The sequence below is a fragment of the Takifugu rubripes genome, chromosome 7 (assembly GCF_901000725.2).
Source record: "Takifugu rubripes chromosome 7, fTakRub1.2, whole genome shotgun sequence".
Classification (NCBI taxonomy): domain Eukaryota; kingdom Metazoa; phylum Chordata; class Actinopteri; order Tetraodontiformes; family Tetraodontidae; genus Takifugu; species Takifugu rubripes.
Window position 1 is genome coordinate 2,340,340 of NC_042291.1, and position 20,842 is coordinate 2,361,181.

Sequence of the window (20,842 nt, forward strand, 5' to 3'; positions counted from 1 at the left end):
GACGCCGCAGAAGCACACAGCTACAACACGTTGCTAACGCCACTTTTTTTCTTGCTTTTTGTTCTCTTTTTGTTGAAAAATACACATATGATACACTGGAACGCCACATAGGAAACAGAGGATATATTGATTGTACAGCATCGATATTCTATACACGTTTACTGAAAACCATTAAATAACCTCCCATATCAAAACATTTCCAAAATCAGAGGTCATTTCCTACAAAATGCCGGGATGCTAAACTGAAATGGGAATATTAGCGTCGCCTACAGAACTTTACTGATGGATACAGTGACGTCAACCCTTACTGCAGATAAACACATTGGTCCACAATAGACTGTTTTTTTTCTGAGGGGGGGGGCGGTGATGATCTGTAACTGATGACTGGTCCTGGAAGAGCAGACTGGAAGCCTCGTAAACATTCGATCCAATTTTCACGGACATGAGGATTCGGAATCCGGAGCAGAGCTTCAGCCCAGGATGTCCAGGTAAACCGGAGGATTCTTGACCATCGTCAGCAGGCTGCTGTGGATGTCTTTGATGACCATTCTCTGCTGGGGTTCTCTCTGCCAGCAGCCCTGCATCAGCACGTACACCTCATTCGGGCACGTGCGCGGCCTTTCCAGCTCCCGGCCCTGCGTGATGCATTCAATTGCCTGTCAGGGTGAGAGTAGCAATTAGCTTGATTTGATGCACTTGTGCCTCTCCAATAGGTGGAATGTGCCTCCAATAAATCACAGTAAACTTTGAAGACATCAGACAAAAGTCCCACTGCAGACTTTTAACCTGGGGAACGGGGGGGGGGGGGTGTCACCACACGTGGACGTTTAGCGTCCTTCAACAAAGACCTCAGCCACAGCCTGATGCTTCCCGACACACTCTCCAGAAAGGGGCTCTGGGGTTCAAACGCTCTGCTGAGGAATCACTGATGGAACAGAAAATATGCTGCTGAATTTTTAATGACATTTTGCTTTGAATGCCACAAATGACATTCCGTTCATTACACGGAGCCCCGGGAGGATCCTAACTGCACATCAAAACAACAAACAACACTCACTCCATATTTTTGCATAGACAAACAACCATCCCTTCTCCAGATTCACGAATATCGCTGGCATCCCTCCCAAACCTGTGGGCAGACGCTAGGACCATAAATGAGTTCACGCTGATCCGAGACTAAAATCCTGGCACCTGAACCAGCCGTGAAGGTTCTCAGTAACGTGGCTCCAAAGTGGCCAGCGGAGAGGCTCTGCAGCTCTCTGAAACACCCACCAAAGTCACAGTGGGGCGGAATTTAGGGATGATTGATCTCCACTGCTGGCATCATAATAACTGACTCTCATTGTGTCTTTTATTGGGACGAGACGGATTAGACTAACGAGGTTAAAACTCATCGGCCTGGGGCAAAAATGAGTTCCAATGAGATTAGGATTGAGTGCTTGTGAAAAGTGATCTACCCTCCTCTTGAAAGGAGAGAGGGATTTAGCTTGTAATAGCACCACAGTGCTCACAATGGAGTCCCACTTCTTGGAGCAGAAGGTGAAGAGGTCAGACTTGACTGCCTTTAATTACAGTTCATTAATTCACTGTAGCGTGCGCACGACTGAAATCTTGATAGTTTGTTCCACATAAAGATTTTGGGGACACGTTTCAACATGAGAGGCCTTTTCCAGTCACATTTGTGTCCGCATGGATGAAATCCATCCGGTAGCTGTCATGAGTCCTGATCAGCGGAAACCCAAATCATTTCCACACTAACGACAAACCGGGGTCAGAAGGAGCCTAAAGGACCACTAAAGTCGTGTCTCAGAGCTCTGCAGGCAACATCCCCTCAGTTCTGACTGGAGTATTGGTCTCTCCAACCTGTCTGGAAGCATTTGTGCTTCCATTAGACTGGTGAGGCGCAGTAATAAAAAGCAAAAATCCATTTGGTAATTGCGGCGGTTTCATTTGTTGAGTCTTGCAGCTCAGATTTGATTACCTGATGAGTTCTGAAATCTGAGCCTGGGGTTAATCAATAAACGAAGGGATTATCTTCTGTCCAGCCTAAACTGAAGCTGTACACCTGGGCTGTTGTTTGGGGGGTTCAGGAGGTCAAGCAGCCAAGTCCATTGTTGTCTAACTGGGTTTTAAATGGGGGCTCCTCCTTCAACACCATAAAAGAACAGGGAAAATAAACGCCTTTGTTCCTGTGACGTCATCCAAGTGTTCATATGTGCTCAACGTCCTATTGACATAAAGCTCCATTATTCAAGCTGCTGCTTTCAGAACAAATTCACCCAGAAGTGCATCTGCCCTAGAGCAGCGTGGTTGACCCTAAAGAAGCTGCCTCCATCTGTGATGTCAGGCATGTTTGGTGGGCTCTAAACACCCCAACCTCCCCGCTGATCAGAGCCACGCCCCCTCTTACACACGCGCACCCACCTCGCTGTTAGACAGTTGGTACCAAGGCTGTTTTCCATAGGTGAAGATCTCCCAGAGGACCACGCCGAAGCTCCAGATGTCGCTGTCCGTGGTGAACTTCCTGTACATGATGCTCTCCGGGGGCATCCAGCGGATGGGCAGCATGGTGCGTCCTCCCACCTGAGACAGCAGAGGCAGGTTCAGGGTCGTTAGTCAATCGTGTTGAGGAACCCTGTTGTTGTATTGTGGCTGTGGCATTTTTCCCACACAAGTGCAGAGCCCGGGGGCCCTCCTGCAGGGGGAGGGGGGGGACTGAACCGGTTCTAAGGTCTGTTCTCAGTGAAGCAGCTGGAAAATTATCCCCGATTCACATCATCCCATAACCATGCCGGCCTCAGAGGTCTGTGTACGACCGTGAGACACACACAACGCTACAAAATGAACCAATTTTAGAGATTAAACCGAAGTTTTGAAGCATCGCCTTCAAAAATCTGACGGGTTCTGGCAAATTAGAATAATAATAAATAAACCTAAAAACAGCCTCCAACTCACCCTATAGTAATCTGTGCTGTAGATGTCCCGCGACATGCCAAAGTCCCCGATTTTAACCACGAGGTGCTCCCCCACCAGACAGTTGCGAGTAGCCAGGTCCCGGTGGACGAAGTGCAGGGACGCCAGGTAGACCATCCCCGACGCGATCTGAGCGGCGATGTGAAGCATCTGCGGCAGCGTGAGCGGCCCCAGCGCCGGCAGCTTGGACTCCTCCAGGATGTGAGCGTCGGGACCGTGAGCTCTGCCGGCAGCAACAGAAGGAAGCGTTTCAGCTGCGCACCTGAAGACCTTTTATTACCCTTTAACAAATCCCTCCTGGAGGAACAGATCCTGATCAACTGCTATTTTGGGTGTTTTATATAGTCCCGAACTGGGACTAACTACCCTGATCTGGTAAATTGGCGTTGATTTAGTCCCAACATACAGATTTTCTGACATTAGATCAGAGCTTTCATCACATAAATGAAGCCATTTAATGGAAAACAGGCCAAACAGCTGATCTGCAACACGGACGTCCAGAAACATGGGGAACATTGGCTCTCAGTTGAGGCTCGTAAACACCTACTCTGAGCTGAAATTAGCAAATCACAGATGTTTCTCCATCCATCCTAATATCTTTCCTACCCCCCTCACAGAGGAAGCTGTCTATACAGTCAGTATTAGTTTAAAGGGCAGGTGGCGGGGCAGGAAAGCAGCTGCATTATGGGGGCCCTCAGATGTTTTATCCATTCTGTCTGCTGAAAATGCAATTTCCAGCCTTTGGTAGAACCCTTATGTAGGTCTTCCAGTGGGTGACTCCTGGCAGACAAACGCAGCGTCTCTGCATCTCTGTTTTTTTTTTTATCTCTGTCCAGCTGTAAAGTCACTAAATCATTGTGAGAACAGACTTGGCAAACGGAGCACGAGGCGAAAGCAGGAAGATATATTCGGAATAATATTGTGTTGTCAATACCGGAATACAGTTTTAAAAGTCTCCACAGCTACTTCTCATTTATTTTATTTATAGCTGGTTTACTGGTTGCCGGGGTTGGTTGGGGTCTCTGTTAAATTGCTGTGTTACTAGGATGAAGGAGTAGAATCATTAAAAAAGGGGAAAAACCTCAACGTTTACTTGAGTTCTTCAGCATCAGCCGTGTGCTTACCTGAGGAACCGGTTGAGGTCTCCGTGTCTCATGTATTCAAACACCATGGCCAGCAGCTCGCCGTCCGTGCAGACGCCGTAGAACCTCACGATGTGCTGGTGCTGGAGGACCGTCAGGAGCTCCGCCTCCCTTTGGAAGTCCTGCCGGGTCGACTCGTTGGCGTCTTTCAGAGTCTGTGGACAGAAAGACGCGCAGCATGTACCGGTACATAAACGTCAGAGTCAGAACCAATGCGAGGAAATCAAACATCCAAACACTGTTTGGATCTGTCTGTCCGTCTGTCTCTCTTAATTATAGCTTCAGCCTTGTCTGTCCTGTCCTGTCCTGTCCCAGTCTGTCCCAACCCTAACCACCCTCCTGTGTCTCACCTGTGTCTCTCTCCTGGAGTATTTAAACCCACCTTTCCTCACCTATCACTCTTGTTTAGATCATCCTGTTGGATAGTTTGGAGGAGACACTTGAACTAGGGAACCTTCTGAAGCACCAATGTCCAGTCTTCTTTGGTATGAAGCCACAAGCTTTGCAGACCTGGATTTGGGGATATTTTTCGGTTTTTCTCTCTTAAATCTGATAGATTGGGTCACCCAAGTTGTCCCTGAACCACTACTGCAACGTCTGGACTCGGTGCTTTGGCCCACTGGCTTGTTGGACAGAGAACCTTCAGTCCCGTTTTGCTTTTTTAACATTTTATTCTGTTTTTAAAATATAATTTGAACTATGTACTTGCCTTAACTTTGTTATAAAGAGCAAGTATCCAAAAGTATCCTCCAAAGAATTTAATCCAGGTGTTCGACTCACTCAAAGAGCATTTATGAAACTTCTAAATATCCCAATGTTTTTTTCAAAGTTTGTAGGAGGTTCAGCAGAAAATCATTAACCTTTCAGTGAGTTAATGACCTGATCTTTGGGATAATTTGGAGATAGAACCGGAAGACTGGTCAAAATCCCCATGAACCCTGTGGAAAACCTTCCTGGAAGAGTTGAGACTGTTGTAGATGCACATGTTTCTGCTTATTAAACCTTAACATATCATCACAGTTCATGTAGCTGTAAAGTGAGACGTCCAATACCTTTGACAAGATAGTATTTTGTCTAATATGCTCATTAATGATGTAATTAAAGTCATCAGTTGTCATTCTTGCTCCCGCCACAGCTTCTGTTAAGTTTAATAAAAACTTCATATGAAACATTTGGCTGCCCTGAATGAGTCTGAAGCATCAGGATGCTTTTTCCAAAATGAAAGTCGATGCTAAAGTGCCGTTAACAATGACGATGAACTTACTTTGATGGCAACCAGCATCCTGTCACTGTCACAACTGAGGTTGGCACATTCTGCCAGGTAGACTTTGCCAAATGCTCCTTCGCCCAGCTCCCATTTCAACACAATGTCCTGTCGCTTAATATGCTGAACACCTGGTTAGAAAATACAGGGTTTTAACCTAAATCATCAAAATCATTGCCGTCTCCCTGCTTAAAGATGCTAAAAAAACCAAAACCCTAATTTGGTTCTCCTTCTGGAGTCCAAACAGGGTTTTTCTTTGTCTGATTTCAATTCTGGACAGCTTTAGCACCAGATCAGCGTTCTCACACACTCGGTATTACTCACACATGTCTTTTTCCTTGATGATGCCACAGAAATACTGAGGGTTCTCTACGAAGCTGGATAAACCAGAGTCCTCCTCTGAGGAAGGTGGGCTGATTCCAAAATTCATGAAGCGAAGCGACACGGCCAGGTCGTCCTCGGTGTTCAAAACTGATGAGCCTAGTAAAAGAACGAAGGATACAAACAAGCCAATGTAAGTGATGTGTAAAACCTAATCAGCCTCCATCTGTTTATGATTGTGGCAGCCATCAAAAGAAGAATAGGTGTAAGGAGGAATTGATGTTCTGCACTATCAATTTGCTGGCACATTTGTGGGCACCATGGCAACTGATGATGACAAGCTCTAATAATTACCATCATCAACCATGTGGCAATCAGGCCACACACAGCAACAAAATAACAAAAACAAAAAAAAGCACATGTATGAAACCTGAATGGTTAGCATCCCCCTTGAAATGGTATTAAAAGCTGAACAAGTGGGGGCCAGACTGTGAAATGCCACTCAGCAAAGCAAACCACAGAGACCCCAGAGATCAACATGGTGGAAAATGGAACAAATGGAGGGAAGAAGGGAGAGAGAGAAAGCAGGTCCACTTAGGCAATCAGGTCTGCTTAGGTACTCTGAGAATGAGAAGGGCAGATGTGTGTGTGTGTGTGTGCGTGTGAATGGATAATTGTGTGTCGGGGGTGGGGTCCAACTGGAACTACAAGACTTGCTGTCCATCTATCCACCCATCCGTCCATCTCTCCATCCATCATCTTTAATGGCCCACACCACATGGCAGCGGCCGAGGGAGGTTTCCGCTGCCGTTCTCATGCAGTAATTAAGGCATTTTAGCCGGTGGACACAGCTGCCACTGTGCACAGTTACGTCCCAGCTGAAATCCTATAGCTGCTCTTCAAAACCTGTTGGAGAATCTGCGAGAAACATCTGCAGCTTCAACGCTAATCCCGCTGGACCCCATCTGCTCAGGTCAGTTCACATTGGGGGAATGAATAGAGGCCAAAAGTGGAATTTAAACTGAGCAAGATTATAATTCTTTTGTTCAAATGATTAAAGTGAGTTGATGATTAACAAAGTCGTTTTAATCAAAATGGGAGGCGCCTGATTAGCCATGCTATGAGAAAAAAAGGTGAATCAATGGGACGCCGCCCATCAACATCCAAGAAATCTGAAATGGACGATCACTCTCAAGATGGTTAGCTCCAAAACCAGTTTTGCTAAGCTGGTATCTGAGCAAGCATTCCCTTTAGAGCTGAGACAAATAGCGTTGGTACTGGGATTAGATCCTCAGAGCCACTGTCAGACCATATGCTGGTCCAGCTGGCACCAGGCCTGGTGCTCGACAGTACTCGGCCATGTGTGGCTGCAGCGTGTCTGCGGTTCCTGGAGGATGAAAGCAGTGATGTTTCTGACTGGCCTCCACATTCCCCAGACCTGGATCCACTGGAGCACCAGTGGGACATCACGTACCACCGGAAGGTTCACGCCTGCTGCTGTCCATGAGCCCACTGCTCTGATCCAGGTCATGGGGGGGTTGATGCTTCCATGAGACCATCCACAGTCTCCATGTAGCACATATGCATACACAGAGTCTCCCTCTCCCCCACAAAAAATGCTTCACTCAGCATTTAAAGTCATTTGAAATAAGGAAAACTTACGGTGAAGGCCGAACTTGGAGTGTTGGCCACACTTGTTGATAATTAAAACCATGATGAGAAGGAAGGTACAGGCAAACAGAGCCAGACCCACAGCCACAGAAACCTGCCCAGAGGGAGAGAAACGGCGTTACATTCACTAACACGGAGCTACAACCAGTGGACGTTTGTCCCCTATTACAATGCGGACGCACCACAAAAACATGACTTTCTTGATTCTCTTTGACGACCGTGCCTGTTTTGTTTGTAGGAACTGAGGGAGAAGGAGGGTTCATTAGCATAAACTGTACTTAGTGCTGAGATATAATTGACCGTGTTCTGTTAAAGACTTACTGAGATTTGTGTCAGGGACTAGCATGTGGAAATAAAAAAGAAAAACACAAACATATTTATTAGCATCGGCCCATTTCAATAGTCATAAAAATAACCACATAAAAATATCCAGGAGCAGAAACTCACCTACAATTTTGCCTTCGGGATCAAAAGTACCAAAGGGGTTCTCCATAAATAACCCAAAGGCAGTGGCCTCATCTCTTCCCAGTTTGTTCTGCACAATCAGAGTGTAGTTGCCATTGTTTATGTGGGTGGGCTTGTTGAGGTTAAGACAACCGTGCTTCACTGATCCATCACCTGAGTCAGGCATGAACTGAATGTACATGAATTTAGATTTTTTGGGTTCTTGGCTGTTGTAGAGCCACGAGATGGTCGGCTCTGGATTCCCATCCACAGCGAAAGGAAAACACCAGTTGTGGTGCTTCACAGCATCCCTGAAGAAGAGGATTTTCACTGGGACTGTCGGGAAACAGGACAGCGGGAGCTCAGGGGTGTTGTTTGGAGAAGGAAGAGACAAACTCATGTACATGTGGACATTTTTGGCGTTCATCTTCATCACTGAGTGATGAAGTTCCGGCGCCATCGAGCGCGTCCGGTTCATTCATACATGAAGTTTCCTTCATGCTTTCCATAAATCAATATACTAAAAAACTGTTATGACCTACGATGAATAATAAATGTCGGCTGTTGTTGTGCCCCTCACCACAAAAGCTACCTTGAAGCCCCACTGGACTGAAAGTTACAGGAAATAGCCTTCTTTAGATCGAAGAGGATCCTCAAGTGCAGGCACCCTCGTGCTGGAACACCTTCCTCCTGCTCTTAACCCGTGACCCAGCCTGTAAAAACGCTGTGCTATGGCGATTCGCCTGCCTTTGTATGGTTTCTTTTTTCTTTTGGCAAGTTTATTTTCCACTGTTTGAGGCGTCTACTCATCTTCCACCTGCTAGATGAAAAAGGAGGTGCGGTGGTTCTGCCAATTAAGGCAGCGTTAGACTAACACTGGGAGGACGTTAACAGCCTATAAAAGTTTCTTATTTTCAACGTACAGCTTTAGAAAAATTGCTTCCCATGTTGAAAAATTTCTTTTTTCCCCTCCCAAAAGAAGTCACATAAGTAGGAATGAGCAGTCAGGGGAGTCAGCAGTAAACACCCACTCCTCTGAGGTAATTAAGAGTAATTAAAGGGCTGGCGGTTAATGAGTGTCCATTCACCAGGGGTGCTGATGCTGATAGATTAGCTGCACTAACACACAGCCTGCCAATCAGTGCAGACCAAGTGGTTTTCCGGAGTAGGGGGGAAGTATCCATTAGCGCAGGCTCAAATCAGATCTGAACACAGGCTATCACTCCCATTTTCCCCATGTTCATTATCTGTCCCTTGATGCTTGCGCCTTTGGCTTCAGCTCATTGCCGTGCCTCCTCTTTTGGCTTTATTTTCCAATGAATGTCACCGAGTTGGTGATATATGATATTGTTTGGGAAGCATTTTTCGGTAATGCATCATTAATGAATCCAGGACTGCTCGGTGCTGCCGGGCCTCACTGTTCCTCAGCTTTCTGAAGCACTCAGGTCAAGCTGCAACTATATGTTTAAGTCAATGTTCAAGAACAAACAAAAGTTCTGGCAAGTCAAACAGCAGGCTTTCACCTATTATATTATAACTTCTCACCACTCCCCCGAGTGAGTGGCAGATGACAAAGAGCTCCATTAAATGCACAGCAGGTACATGCTTGTGCTGGTAGGCAGAAATCAGTGCAGGCCATTTTCCTTTTCTCTGGCTGTTCTCCCTGCCTGGACTCAGAAAAGGGCCCCTGTGTGGTCTTGCTGTAGCCTCCATTAAAGCTGATACTGGTATTGAGTCTTCGAGCTCTCGAGAATGTTCAGGTTCTATTTTTCCAGGCACTTACACTCAATGTCCAACTGCACCATGTCCTCCCCGAGCCCAGCTTGGTTCTCGGCTTCACAAGTCAGGTTGTGCAAGTTGTCACGGGAAGAAACGTTGGTGAGATGGAGAACAAGCTCTGACGTGGAGCTCCAGTTGACCTTCTGCAGCAGGAACACAGCAAACAACACGATGGATGGATGATGGATGGATGGATGGATGGATGGATGGATGGATGGATGGATGGATGGATAGATAGATAGATAGATAGATAGATAGATAGATAGATAGATAGATAGATAGATAGATAGATAGATAGATAGATAGATAGATTGATTGATTGATTGATTGATTGATTGATTGATTGATTGATCCTTTCAATCCTCACCGGAATAACAAATTTGGAGTACAGCTCCTCAGTTTGCCATCTGACACTGGGAGTTGGTCTTCCTGTCACATAACACTCAAACGTCAGGTTGCCTCCTTCTTGAATCTTGGATTGGGAGGAAACGATGTTGACCACAGGCAGACCTGAAAGCAGCAGGGACGTCAGGACAAAGGTCAGCATAGGTCCTGGCAACGACGCGTCCCTGGTCTCGTCTGTGCTTTTTACGGCACCTTAACATAACAAATGGGTCATTTTGTGTTTGTAACTGTCAAAAAAGTCAATCAATGATGGTATTCTTGCCTCATGAACAAGTTGGACACAAGTACAACCTGGACAACAGGAGCCAAACTACCAGCTCAAACAGCAAAAACAGAAACATGGAATTTATTGTGTTCCAACTTGAGTTTGATTTCCTCCCTGTGGTGTCTTTCCTGACCCCCGTCACCTGGACGTAATTGGTCCCCTGATGAAGCCGCAGGGTTGGACTGTTGTGTGTCTCCCTGCGGTCCTCCATGACCTCCAGGTTGAAGGCCTTGAGTTGTGTTTTGGATTTTTTAGCGTTAATTTTGCACATCAGCTGACCTTCTCATCTTCTTTAGACCGTGAGTCACCTCATCCTGTCTGACTCTCTGGTCAAACATTATGGTCCAACATTCGGCTCATTGTCCCCCGTGTTGTTTGGACATGAGCGATGTCAGCTTTTGCTTAACAGTATGTGAGTGTCAAAGGTCAGCCGAGGCCCTGAGACTTGACTTGAAACCAACTCACTGCAGTTGTCAATGATCAGCGTGCTGAGGGGAACGTACTGATCCCCCGAGAGACAGGAGAGCATTTGGCTGTTGACGTCTCCTCGGTCGGTGAGCTGCCACTGCTGAAGCCAGTGGAGGTCACAGGAACAAACCAGAGGGTTGTCCCTCAAAACTCTAAAAAGAGAAAGAGAGAGGGAGAGAGAGAACATAATACCCAAAAGGCATTTTCTCATTAAAACAACATGAAAAATATACTAACTTTAACATTCATTACATTAAGATCTTGTCTTCATCCTTCAATTATTCTTGTACAGAAAATTACCTTTCCTACCTTCTAAAAATCAGATACTTAAATTGCAATTCTGATTCTTTCACTTGTGAAAACGGCTGCTGTTGCTGTGCCCTGAAGTGATGTCAATCAGAGCACAAAAGGCAGCAGCACCTTCACCCAGAGAACTAAAAGCTTGGTCTTTGTAGAAATAGTCAGAAAGCGCACTGATTTTAAGGCGGACAAATATATTTTTTTTATATGAAAGCTGTGTCATAAAACATGTGACAAAGAACTGCGGTTCTTCTCCATCTACTAGCTTCCTTGTTTTCAGCGACACACTTATTTATTTGTAAGATTTCATGACTTAGGTGGGACTCACAGGTTGAGCAGGGGTAGGAAATGGAAAACCCTCCAGGATATGTGCTCCAGAGAATTGAAGGCCAAGTTCCTGCAAAACATCGAAAACATGCAGGTAAATAAACGATCCACCTCATATATGAGCTTCTAATAACATTTTAAAATACTTCCGTAGTTGTTTGCTACTTCGCAAAGAAGTAAAAATATCTAACAGTCAATGCAGCTCCCATCCTGGGCTGCTTCCAGTAAAATGAGCTCTGCAATGGTAAAATCCTCTAACAAAAGGGGAAGGACTTGGTGTAAAGAAAAAAGGGAAAATGTATTTTATTGTTGTCGGTTAATCATGTGCATGCGTTGAGTCCCGCTGCGATTTGATTACTCGCTTTCAGAACCACACGCACAGCTGTATTTGTGTGTGTGTGTGTGTGTGTGTGTGTGTGTGTGTGTGAGTGAGAGAGAGAATGACAGGGAGGGGAGGGGCTGATGCTGCTGAGCCACACAGACTGTGTTTGGATCCTATGGTATGGAGACTTTTCATGTGTTCAGCTCGTCTGTTGTGCTCACCACTGCAGCTGATGAGGAAGTCTTTGCCGAACTTTAAAATCGTTATTCTTTACAGAGATGTTTGATGATGAGAGGCACATGGGTCCTTAATGCATAGGTGTTGTTCCAATGAGGAAACAATAGGAATTTTGCAAAGAAAAGCCACACAATCACAGTTAGTTGGAATTTATATGAGTGCTGCGCCCTTTAGCATGAGTGGGGACAATGGTCCGAGAACAGTAGTTATTTCTTTTAACTAAAATCAATCATCCATACAACTTTGTCCGTATAAGTGAGGCTGAGCTGGTAAAGCAACGATGAATGAACCCATATACACTGCTATTAAAGCGCCACCGAAGCTGCTGTCAGAGAACCAGCCTGTAAATAAACTCAGCTCAGAAGATTCCAAAAGACCACATGGGAACGTATGAAAGCTTATACGTGAGGCCAAGGTTCAATTATTTGTTTTCCTTGCTCCCAAAAGTTCATGTCAGATGGGGTTACCCACTGGGACTGATCCATTACAGCTCGATTCCTGCCTCAGTGGGAAATCACAGCCAGGAACAGCAGCTTATTCTCTATTTACCATTTGTGGAAGCAGGAACATAATCTGATAAAACGCCTCAGATCCACAGAAGGGGAAAATGGAAAATAGTGTGCCTTGCTAGTGGGTCTGCTCTGCTCCTCTAACAAGCAGATGTGTCCCACAGAAGCCGCCTGTGCTTCAGACCCCCGCCGCACCCTGATCTCACAGTCAGATATTGATTAAGTGATAATGCACCCTTAGTGGAGTGTATTTATTTTGCATCACTTGTCAATAATCTGCCAGAGTGAGAGAGTAAAAGTTGTCTCCTTAAATTTCTCAGGTTTAATCTGCCTCCAGACCCAAACGCCGGTCCTGGAAAACCCACCTGTAAACACGGGCTGACTCGGAAGAATAAAGATACTTTGCACTTGGAAAAAAAAGAATTATCAAAACGTCTTGAAGAAAGAAGGATATTTTTAGCCCATATCACCCCCTCTTAAATAGTAGTGTTTCAGCAGAGATTCTGGTGTAATAACAACCGAGCATCGCAGCCTCATGGTTTGAGGTGTTTTTTGTGGTTTCTGTGTTTATGCTGACAGATTTGTGTCGTTCTGAGAACCGTGGGTGTGCTGGTGTTAAAGGCCTCTGTGGACGCTGACTGACGGTGACAAATGAGCCGCGCAGACGTCAGAACACCACATCGGCGAGGCCACTTCTGCGGGGACAAGGACACTCACACATACTGAAGCTTGAGGTTTTGTTGGAAGGCGTTAGCGGAGATGAGCCTCAGCTTGCACGACGTGATGGTGCTGGGAAAGGGGAGCAAATGCACTAATAAAAAACACAATTAAAAGCACGTCTCCTGAGTCACGTGTTGCCTACTTCAGCGGTTTAACCTTGTTCATGTTGTCAGTTGCAGTGAAACACTTACAGATTCCTCAGCTCTCTGTAGTGTGCGAGATCCATCAATGTGAGGTTCTCCAGGCCTCCTTGGTTCTCAATGTATCTAATGAATAAAAGACAGGATGAGGGTTGCATTGAGAGTTGTGGTGCCTTTCAGCGTGTGGAAACAGTCATAACAGAGAAACACGGATAACGAGACAAAACCAGGTATTACAGGCAAACCTTGACCGCAAAACGACATACTATATTTTTCCACCGTACAAAAGGGTCAGAGTAACACTGAAAACATCAGATTGAAGTTGAAGCTGCACATCAGCTGATTTCCAAAGCCACCAAAGAACTATAAAAGGGAGGATTAAAGCGAGAAATGGCACAGAAAAGGAGCCATCAATCACAAGCTGGAGTGGAAGTGCAATCTGTTTGTGTTATAAAGGAAACATGAATGCATTTATGATAACATTCAAAAAACAAACAGACTCCCATCTGAACTTCTTGAACCCACAACATTCATTTAAATGACTCAATCAGCTGCCAGTGCAGTTACCTTGTACCCAAGGCTGCATTTTGTGGACGAAGCCCTTCAGAGTTATCAGAGCACTGTAGATCATTGCAGCACTCCAAACACAACAGCTTTTCATGAGATATTGGGACAGATCGGCCATGAGCGACATCTCCAGCCCTTTCACCCTCCTCCGAGGCCCCTCACTGCAAGGCCTCCTGAGCTGTATAGCAACCGGTCCATTTATCTTTGAGGACACAATTCAGTCATTTGTCACGAGGAACGTCTCCAATTATTCGGGAATATTATCTTTACATTTCTTTGAATTGTCTTTATCTCCACGGTATTAGAAAATTATATTTGTTGTTGTTTAAAAACTTGTTTTTAAAACATAAACTATCTCGTTTTATCTGGAAAAGAGACGTTTCAATGACGGAGGCATTGAAAAAATGGAACAAGTTCACTGAAGTCAACGAACACAACTAACTATACACACCAACAACACTGGAGCTCATATCTCTGTGCTCCTACAACCATCTGTGTCATTGGCTTTTTGGTGATGGCATTTATTACGGTAATGAAAAGGTCATTTCAAGAAATAAAAGGTATTTACAGTAATGAATAATATAAAATAGGAAATAAGTTCTCATCCCTACAGTAAATGTGATGGAGTGATGCAGCGACTCGTCCACAGGGGTCAAGTGACTGGTTGATCGGTTGCCAGTTATGCATTGAGTGTTTCCTGGTTATCAGCTCATTAAAGGGAGAATTTGCTCCTTTTTTTTTAGCTTTTGACACTATTTCTTGAATATGTGCAGCCATTTCTAAGTGCTCACAGTCAGTATCTGCATACGCTTTTCTTTCAGCGTCACAGTCTTGATTCATCATTTAGAAGGCACAAACCTTTTTATTCAGGTCTAATTGACCCGCGCAGCAGTAATGTGATTACAGGGCAGGTGGGCCTGGATTGCCCAGTGCCTTTACTTATTGAATTGAGCCAAGTGGGCTGTACATCATCTATTGTTCCAGGGTGGGAGCACTGATGGGCAATTCACAAAATTGAATTTATAACTCAGCAAATGATGAATTTCAGGCCCTGTTCTGCAGTTAATGGGTCCTTGTTTGTTCCTTATATTGACTTTATCCTCATGCCCTTCCAAAGCTGACCAGCGCTGCCGTTTGCTGGCATGTTGAGCGCCGTGCGAGCGCGCAGCAGCGAATTGCCTGCTTACTTATTGATCGAACAATTCAGGGAACAACAAGTCTTACTCCAAACTCCATAAAACATGTATAACCGCAGTTACAAACACAGGAAGAAGACAAAAGTACTCCTTGGCAAAGTGGAGGTAAATCTGGTGTTAAATAAAAAGGGAAAAGCAGCAGCAAATTGCCTCCATCTAACAAGACAGCTTTTCACGGATGTATTCTTATTTCTTAACAAGGGTTAATTGCTCCTATCTGGGGGGAGGAACAAAGACAGAACAGCATGTAGGTGCAGAGATTGACATTTACTTTCGCAGGCAGGAGCTGATGGCGAGCCGCACAATAAGCAGCACTATTCAAATCCCATGTGGTAATATTCTGTCTTTTTCCATCAAACATTTCAAAAGGCCAGTGTTAAATAACAGTTCTTCACTGCTAACTGCAGCTAAAAGACACGTCCATCTGCTCTACGTCTCCCCCGGGAAGACTTGTATGGCTGTGAAGGGATTACATACTAGCAACAAACCTTCAATCCACAGTCTCCACTCAGCATCACGGCCAATCTTATCCATGTGACCCAGCAGGTACCAGCTAAACCTCAGCAGAGGAAGCTCAACTGGGCCAAATCAACCTGACATGCATCAAAAATGGATCCTTAATGAATTTTCTCTGATGCAGTCTGCATGTCTCTCATAATTGATCTGCTTCCTCGTTGGCTGAGAACACAAGAACGTCGTCTCTCCGGTGGTTTTCTATCTCATTCAATCAACCAACCCATCCATGAGGCTTTGCCTCCGCTATCATTTTTTTTCAGTGTAGATGTTAAAAACCAGAGTTTAAAAACATCCAAATCCAAAACAGCACTCAGAAAAACCACTTAGGTCTTGCAGGTTTCATCAACGCTGCGGTCAAAGTTTGCAAAATGCTGGTTGGTGCAGCAGCAGGTCCCGTCAGCTGTGCCCATGTCTGCAGCCATCCAGGACTTCCAGTAACCTGGATGATTCATGCATCAGTAATCAAATAGATTTTAGCTCCTCACATCTAAAGTGCTATTGTGGCATTCCAACAACAAAGCATACAGTAATGTGATGTTAGCAAGTAATTAAGCGTTAAAAAGCACCGTTGTCTTTGCTGTGCCAGCTGACTAGAAAACAGAGAGAAAGATGCTCTAAAAATGTCCAACAACAACTCTGATCCCGATCAGACAAACAAAGGTTTACTGAGCAAACAGGGATCTGTCATACTCACATTTCCGTCACGTTCTCACTCTCCTGGGGTGACAACACTGGAATGCTGGTCATTTTGTTAGCCTCCAGACACTGTAGCATGGCAAAGGAGCACCTGCAGGATGATGGGCAGCCTCCCAGGACAGCTGCTGGTGCCAGGCTGAGCAGGAAAAGCAACAGGAACGGGACACATACCTGGGCCTGAGGTGCCTTGGCCATAATCAGATCTTGTCAGCGGGAACGGAGAGGCTGAGCAGCTGGAGATGGAGCCGCTGTCTCTGCAGTTGACCCAACAAAGAGGCAGCGAGGATGGTGAGAAGCTCTTAGTCACAGTGGTTCTGCCCTGACAGAGTTGCCAAGCCCAGCTGGTCTGGGTCTGATACTGAGCAGCAGCTGTATGGAGCAGCAGGAGGAGCAGGCGAGCGATGGGCCTCTGGGGACACGGTGGTGGTGGGCTGGAGCCTCCCTCCTTCTCTCCTGCACCATGGAGAAAGGGAGGGGCACCATAACAGGGGTCAGAGACACCAGACACCTCTGGAAGTGTGAGTGGCAAAGAAGGGAGGGTGGACCGGGGTAAGGATGATGAAGATGCTGCTGCCGACGATGAGGAGGAAGAGATGAGATATAAAACCTTGATCAATCAACCCGGATCCCGATCCCACCAACACAAAAACACAGCCAGAAAGTTTTGGGCATCGAATCAGAGCTGCTAGTTAAATACCCCCAACGGAAACCAGAGAGGAAAAGTCTAAAATGGAACTTTGTGCAGGTCTCTTTATCTTTTTACAGATGTTTATGTTTTTTACGTCTGTTGGGAATCTTGGACAAATGACAAATGCAAGCAGAACAAACCAAGGACTAAATAAAAACGAGACATAAAAATCCTATTATTTCAGGCACCTATCCTTGGTCTGAAAGCTTTAAAAGATCTTGATGAAGTTTTCCAAAATTTTATATATCCAATCCGCTGCGACACTGAAGAGCTGACTGAACTTTTTAGCTGTTGGCCAATTAACTGGAATTATTACTGGCTCTGGTTTTGGGGTGCTGAGATTCACTCGCTGCAGGAGCTCAATGCTTCCATCACATTTATGATCTTTGTGTAAGCGGAGCCATTTTCTACCCCTGGGACAAACGCTTTCCCTGACCTCTTATGTTTTAGCAACTCTGCGCACGAGCAAGGTCATAATGTCCCGGCCGCAATTACGGTGAACAGCCATTTTTGCTGCTGCTGTAAGGATTATCTGGGAGCTTAACTACTCTTTCCATTTGCATCCATTTCTCCTGGACTTAGCTCAGCAAAGAGCGAGGTAGAACAAGGAGCTTATTCAGAGGAAATGTGTTGCGTAAGTAGGCTTGTTAAAACATGAAGCACTCAGAGAGGACCGAGCTGGAGGTTGTAAATTATAACCTGCAGCAATGATCAACAACAAACTGATAATCCAGGGTTGCCAGTTGTCCACGAGCTTATGCCAATTCCTCATTGCTACACACAGACACAGAAACAACAATGACAACACAGTGAAATGAAAACAGCTTTTAACTGTAGAGGTTGGGGGGCGGGGGGTTGGTCTGCTGTTCTGGTTTAAGGTTATGCAGCATATATATCATTTGCAAATACTACACTGTTTAATATATATATATATATATAATTTCCTTTATCCAACTATCTCAAAGACATCATCTGGTGGTCGTGGACATTTGACAGATAATAACTGCGTCATTTATCTCTGTGTAGTTAATTAGATTGCTGGTTTTGATTGATAGACATGGAAGGGGTTAATTGCAACACTTGGCTTTTGAATCAATCTCCCGCTGTCACATCGGTGATGAATGTATGGGTTAGAGAACAGACACCGCCTGTCACATCCTGGCTCTGCAGACTCCCAGCATCATCTTATCTCCAACCTCAGCCTGGAACATATATCTATGTGCATGTGCGTGTGCACAGATGTAAGTTATGCAGATTTAAAGGGAAATTCTATAATATTCAGATATGACTGATGAGGGCTGGAGGAATGGTGGCGCTGACGGCCAGACGATGATCTCCGGAGAAAGAGCTGCAATAATATCATTAAATGGTCATTTTCACAGCAACGTGGGTTTTGATATTGCTTTTTTTTTTATATATATGTAATAGGTAAATATTGATATTATCGGAACATAACAAATCTTGGAGTAATAATTGTAACTGAAGCCTCCTTTATTAGGAAAAGATGACATTTACAGTAATGATCACACTTTTAAATGCTGCCTTGATTTTAAAACTGTTTTGTGTTTCTATGCCCTCTTTTCTCTCTGTGTTTAAGGAAATGTAACTAAATAATATGCAAACATGAATTTAAAAAAAAATCCATGTCTAATATTGTAATATGTAATTATATAGGGGGTAATCTAATCTCAAGACGAATGATAATTCCATCAAAATCCAAAATTAAAGATAAAAATTACAACCAATCAAAACGGTTTTTGAGAGAGAGGAAACTTTTGCATTAATATCAAATTACCCATTTTCACCACAGTTTGATTTGTGTGAAGGAGGCAGAGGGAGGTGTAAGACGCCGGCCTCTTCATCAGTGATCAATCAACTCCACAAAGCTCTGGAACAAAAAAGAGTCGTGGCAGGGAAAAAAAGGGAGGTGTAGAGAAGAAGGAGATGAAAAAGTCTCCCAGTTTGAAGGATAAATGCAGAACCTTGCTTGCTGGCTGTCTCAGCTCATAGAAACTATATAAAATCTAAACTTTCACACGTTTAGCTTGATTAAACAACAAGGATCATAAGGATCAATGACAATTTGATGAATATGGCTTTAAATTAAAAGACCTTAATTTATGTATATGTTGATGTTAATTAGATAAATGAATTATGTTTGATGAAAGGAACAGAAACGGTTTTTCAATCATTCATTTGTACATCAGAAACAATCACACATGCTGGTTATGAAAATGCTATCAGAATAAATATGCTTGTCACACAGAAAGTAAGATTGGGAAAATGTCAAAATTATATCAAAATGATGTCAGAAAACTTACTGAAACAGGAACCTTATTGGGAGAATTATCACTCGCTGGTATTAAATGAGCCGAATCGTAAAATACGTCAGCGTGGATTCATTATAATCACTCTGAATGTATTTAGGGATGACTTTTTTTTCTTTATGTAATATGATGTAATGTTGTATGTACAATTAAATGATTGCGTGCTAATATTTACTGCAGCATTTCTATTAAAAATCCAGCAGCCCGTCTCCCAGCAGCTCCCATCACCTCCTCTCAGGTTTCAGAGGCCTCTGGTGTCCATAGTCTGGCTGCTCACCAGAGGCCGAGATAGCGATCTGATTACCTCTCTCTCTCTCACACACACACACACGTGCGCGCGGGCATGTGCGCGTGCGTGCACATGTGTGCATTAACACGCACACAATAATTGATACTTAGCCACTCCACATTTATTTGGCATACAACTTTGCTTTTTTTTTTTTTTTTACACTTGGACACAGACAAATACACATGTGCATGCACACGCACGAGTGCACACAAACCCAGGCACAGATGCGAGTGTAAACTAAGAAGGACTGGAGGGAGAGAAAATTGTGATGCTTCACCCAATACTAATGATTTGCTTGGCGGTTATCGACCTGGCTGGCGGGGGTGGGGGGGGGGACCCCTCCCATCACATCTGCAGACAAAGACAGTTGTGATGTCTACATTCTTCTTATCTTGTTTATCAGAGGGTACTCATTGGACATCATCTTCCATTAGAATGAATGCTCTTAAGGGCTGCTGTCTCCATGTCTGATGTGGAGAGAACCCTATCAAATATCTGGAGGGGTTGCAGAAGGGCAAAATACAACCAAGCAACCCCCATATTTATAATTCCCTAAGTTCATTTAAAATGGAAATATTCAATATCTAAACTTTAAATACATCAAGACATTGAGACTGTAAAATAATGATCCCCGAGGTCGAAATTAAAAGGTGATGACAGCTTCCAGAGCACAGCAGTAAATATAATGTGACATAAACTGCAGCCTGGTTGGACAGAGTTTTCCTGATGAAATGGAATAAACAGACCATCCTCCAACCACGCAAACCCGAGCCAGCACTGTGAAGAAGCTGCTGTTACCTTAAGAAACCAATTATTTACCTGCAGCTTCAGAGTCTAACAGCAAACCCCAACTGTGGAGCTGTTTCTGTTTCCCCACATTCTCATTAGCAATGAGATGTCAATATTCTAATAATATTTCCATCTCCATGCTTGATCATCCTGACCTGCTGCAGGTCCTTCCGGCTCTCTGCCTCGCCAACCTGTATAAAGGTCTATTTCCCTTATTGCCCCTCCCTCTCATAGTCCTTTCACACTGAAATTAGCACGTTAATGTGGGATATTCTAAAGCTGATTGACTTGCCTTTGTTCAGCATTTGGACACTTTCACATTGCCAATAGTCGCAGGTCAGACCTTCCGCTAAGAGGCTGTATTTTGTCTCCCTTTCAAAAGTCGCCATGTTGATGTCATTAATACATGTTTAAGTGCATTTCATACAAACTCAGCACACATTGAACAATATCCGTTTCTGACGCAGCGAAGGTGGATGGAATTTAT

General features: G+C 44.5%; 1 protein-coding gene across 2 annotated transcripts; it reads right to left on the minus strand.

Moving 5' to 3' along the window:
- Nucleotides 1-349: 349 nt before the first annotated feature.
- Nucleotides 350-16,853, minus strand: ntrk1 (neurotrophic tyrosine kinase, receptor, type 1). Of its 2 annotated transcripts, XM_029839118.1 has the most exons (17): nt 16,261-16,853; nt 13,339-13,413; nt 13,145-13,216; nt 11,361-11,429; nt 10,730-10,884; nt 9,962-10,104; nt 9,599-9,737; nt 7,819-8,151; nt 7,693-7,710; nt 7,554-7,612; nt 7,363-7,465; nt 5,704-5,859; nt 5,380-5,510; nt 4,098-4,270; nt 2,956-3,196; nt 2,425-2,583; nt 350-656 (listed from the first exon to the last, which is right to left on the minus strand). In XM_029839118.1, the coding sequence occupies exons 1-17, from the start codon at nt 16,455-16,457 to the stop codon at nt 471-473; spliced, it is 2,409 nt and encodes an 802-aa protein (XP_029694978.1). In that variant the 5' UTR covers nt 16,458-16,853; the 3' UTR covers nt 350-470. The 2 variants fall into 2 exon arrangements, with proteins under 2 accessions (XP_029694978.1, XP_029694979.1); XM_029839119.1 differs by lacking the exons at nt 13,145-13,216; nt 13,339-13,413; nt 16,261-16,853 and adding an exon at nt 11,551-11,570.
- Between the last annotated feature and the right edge of the window lie 3,989 nt (nt 16,854-20,842).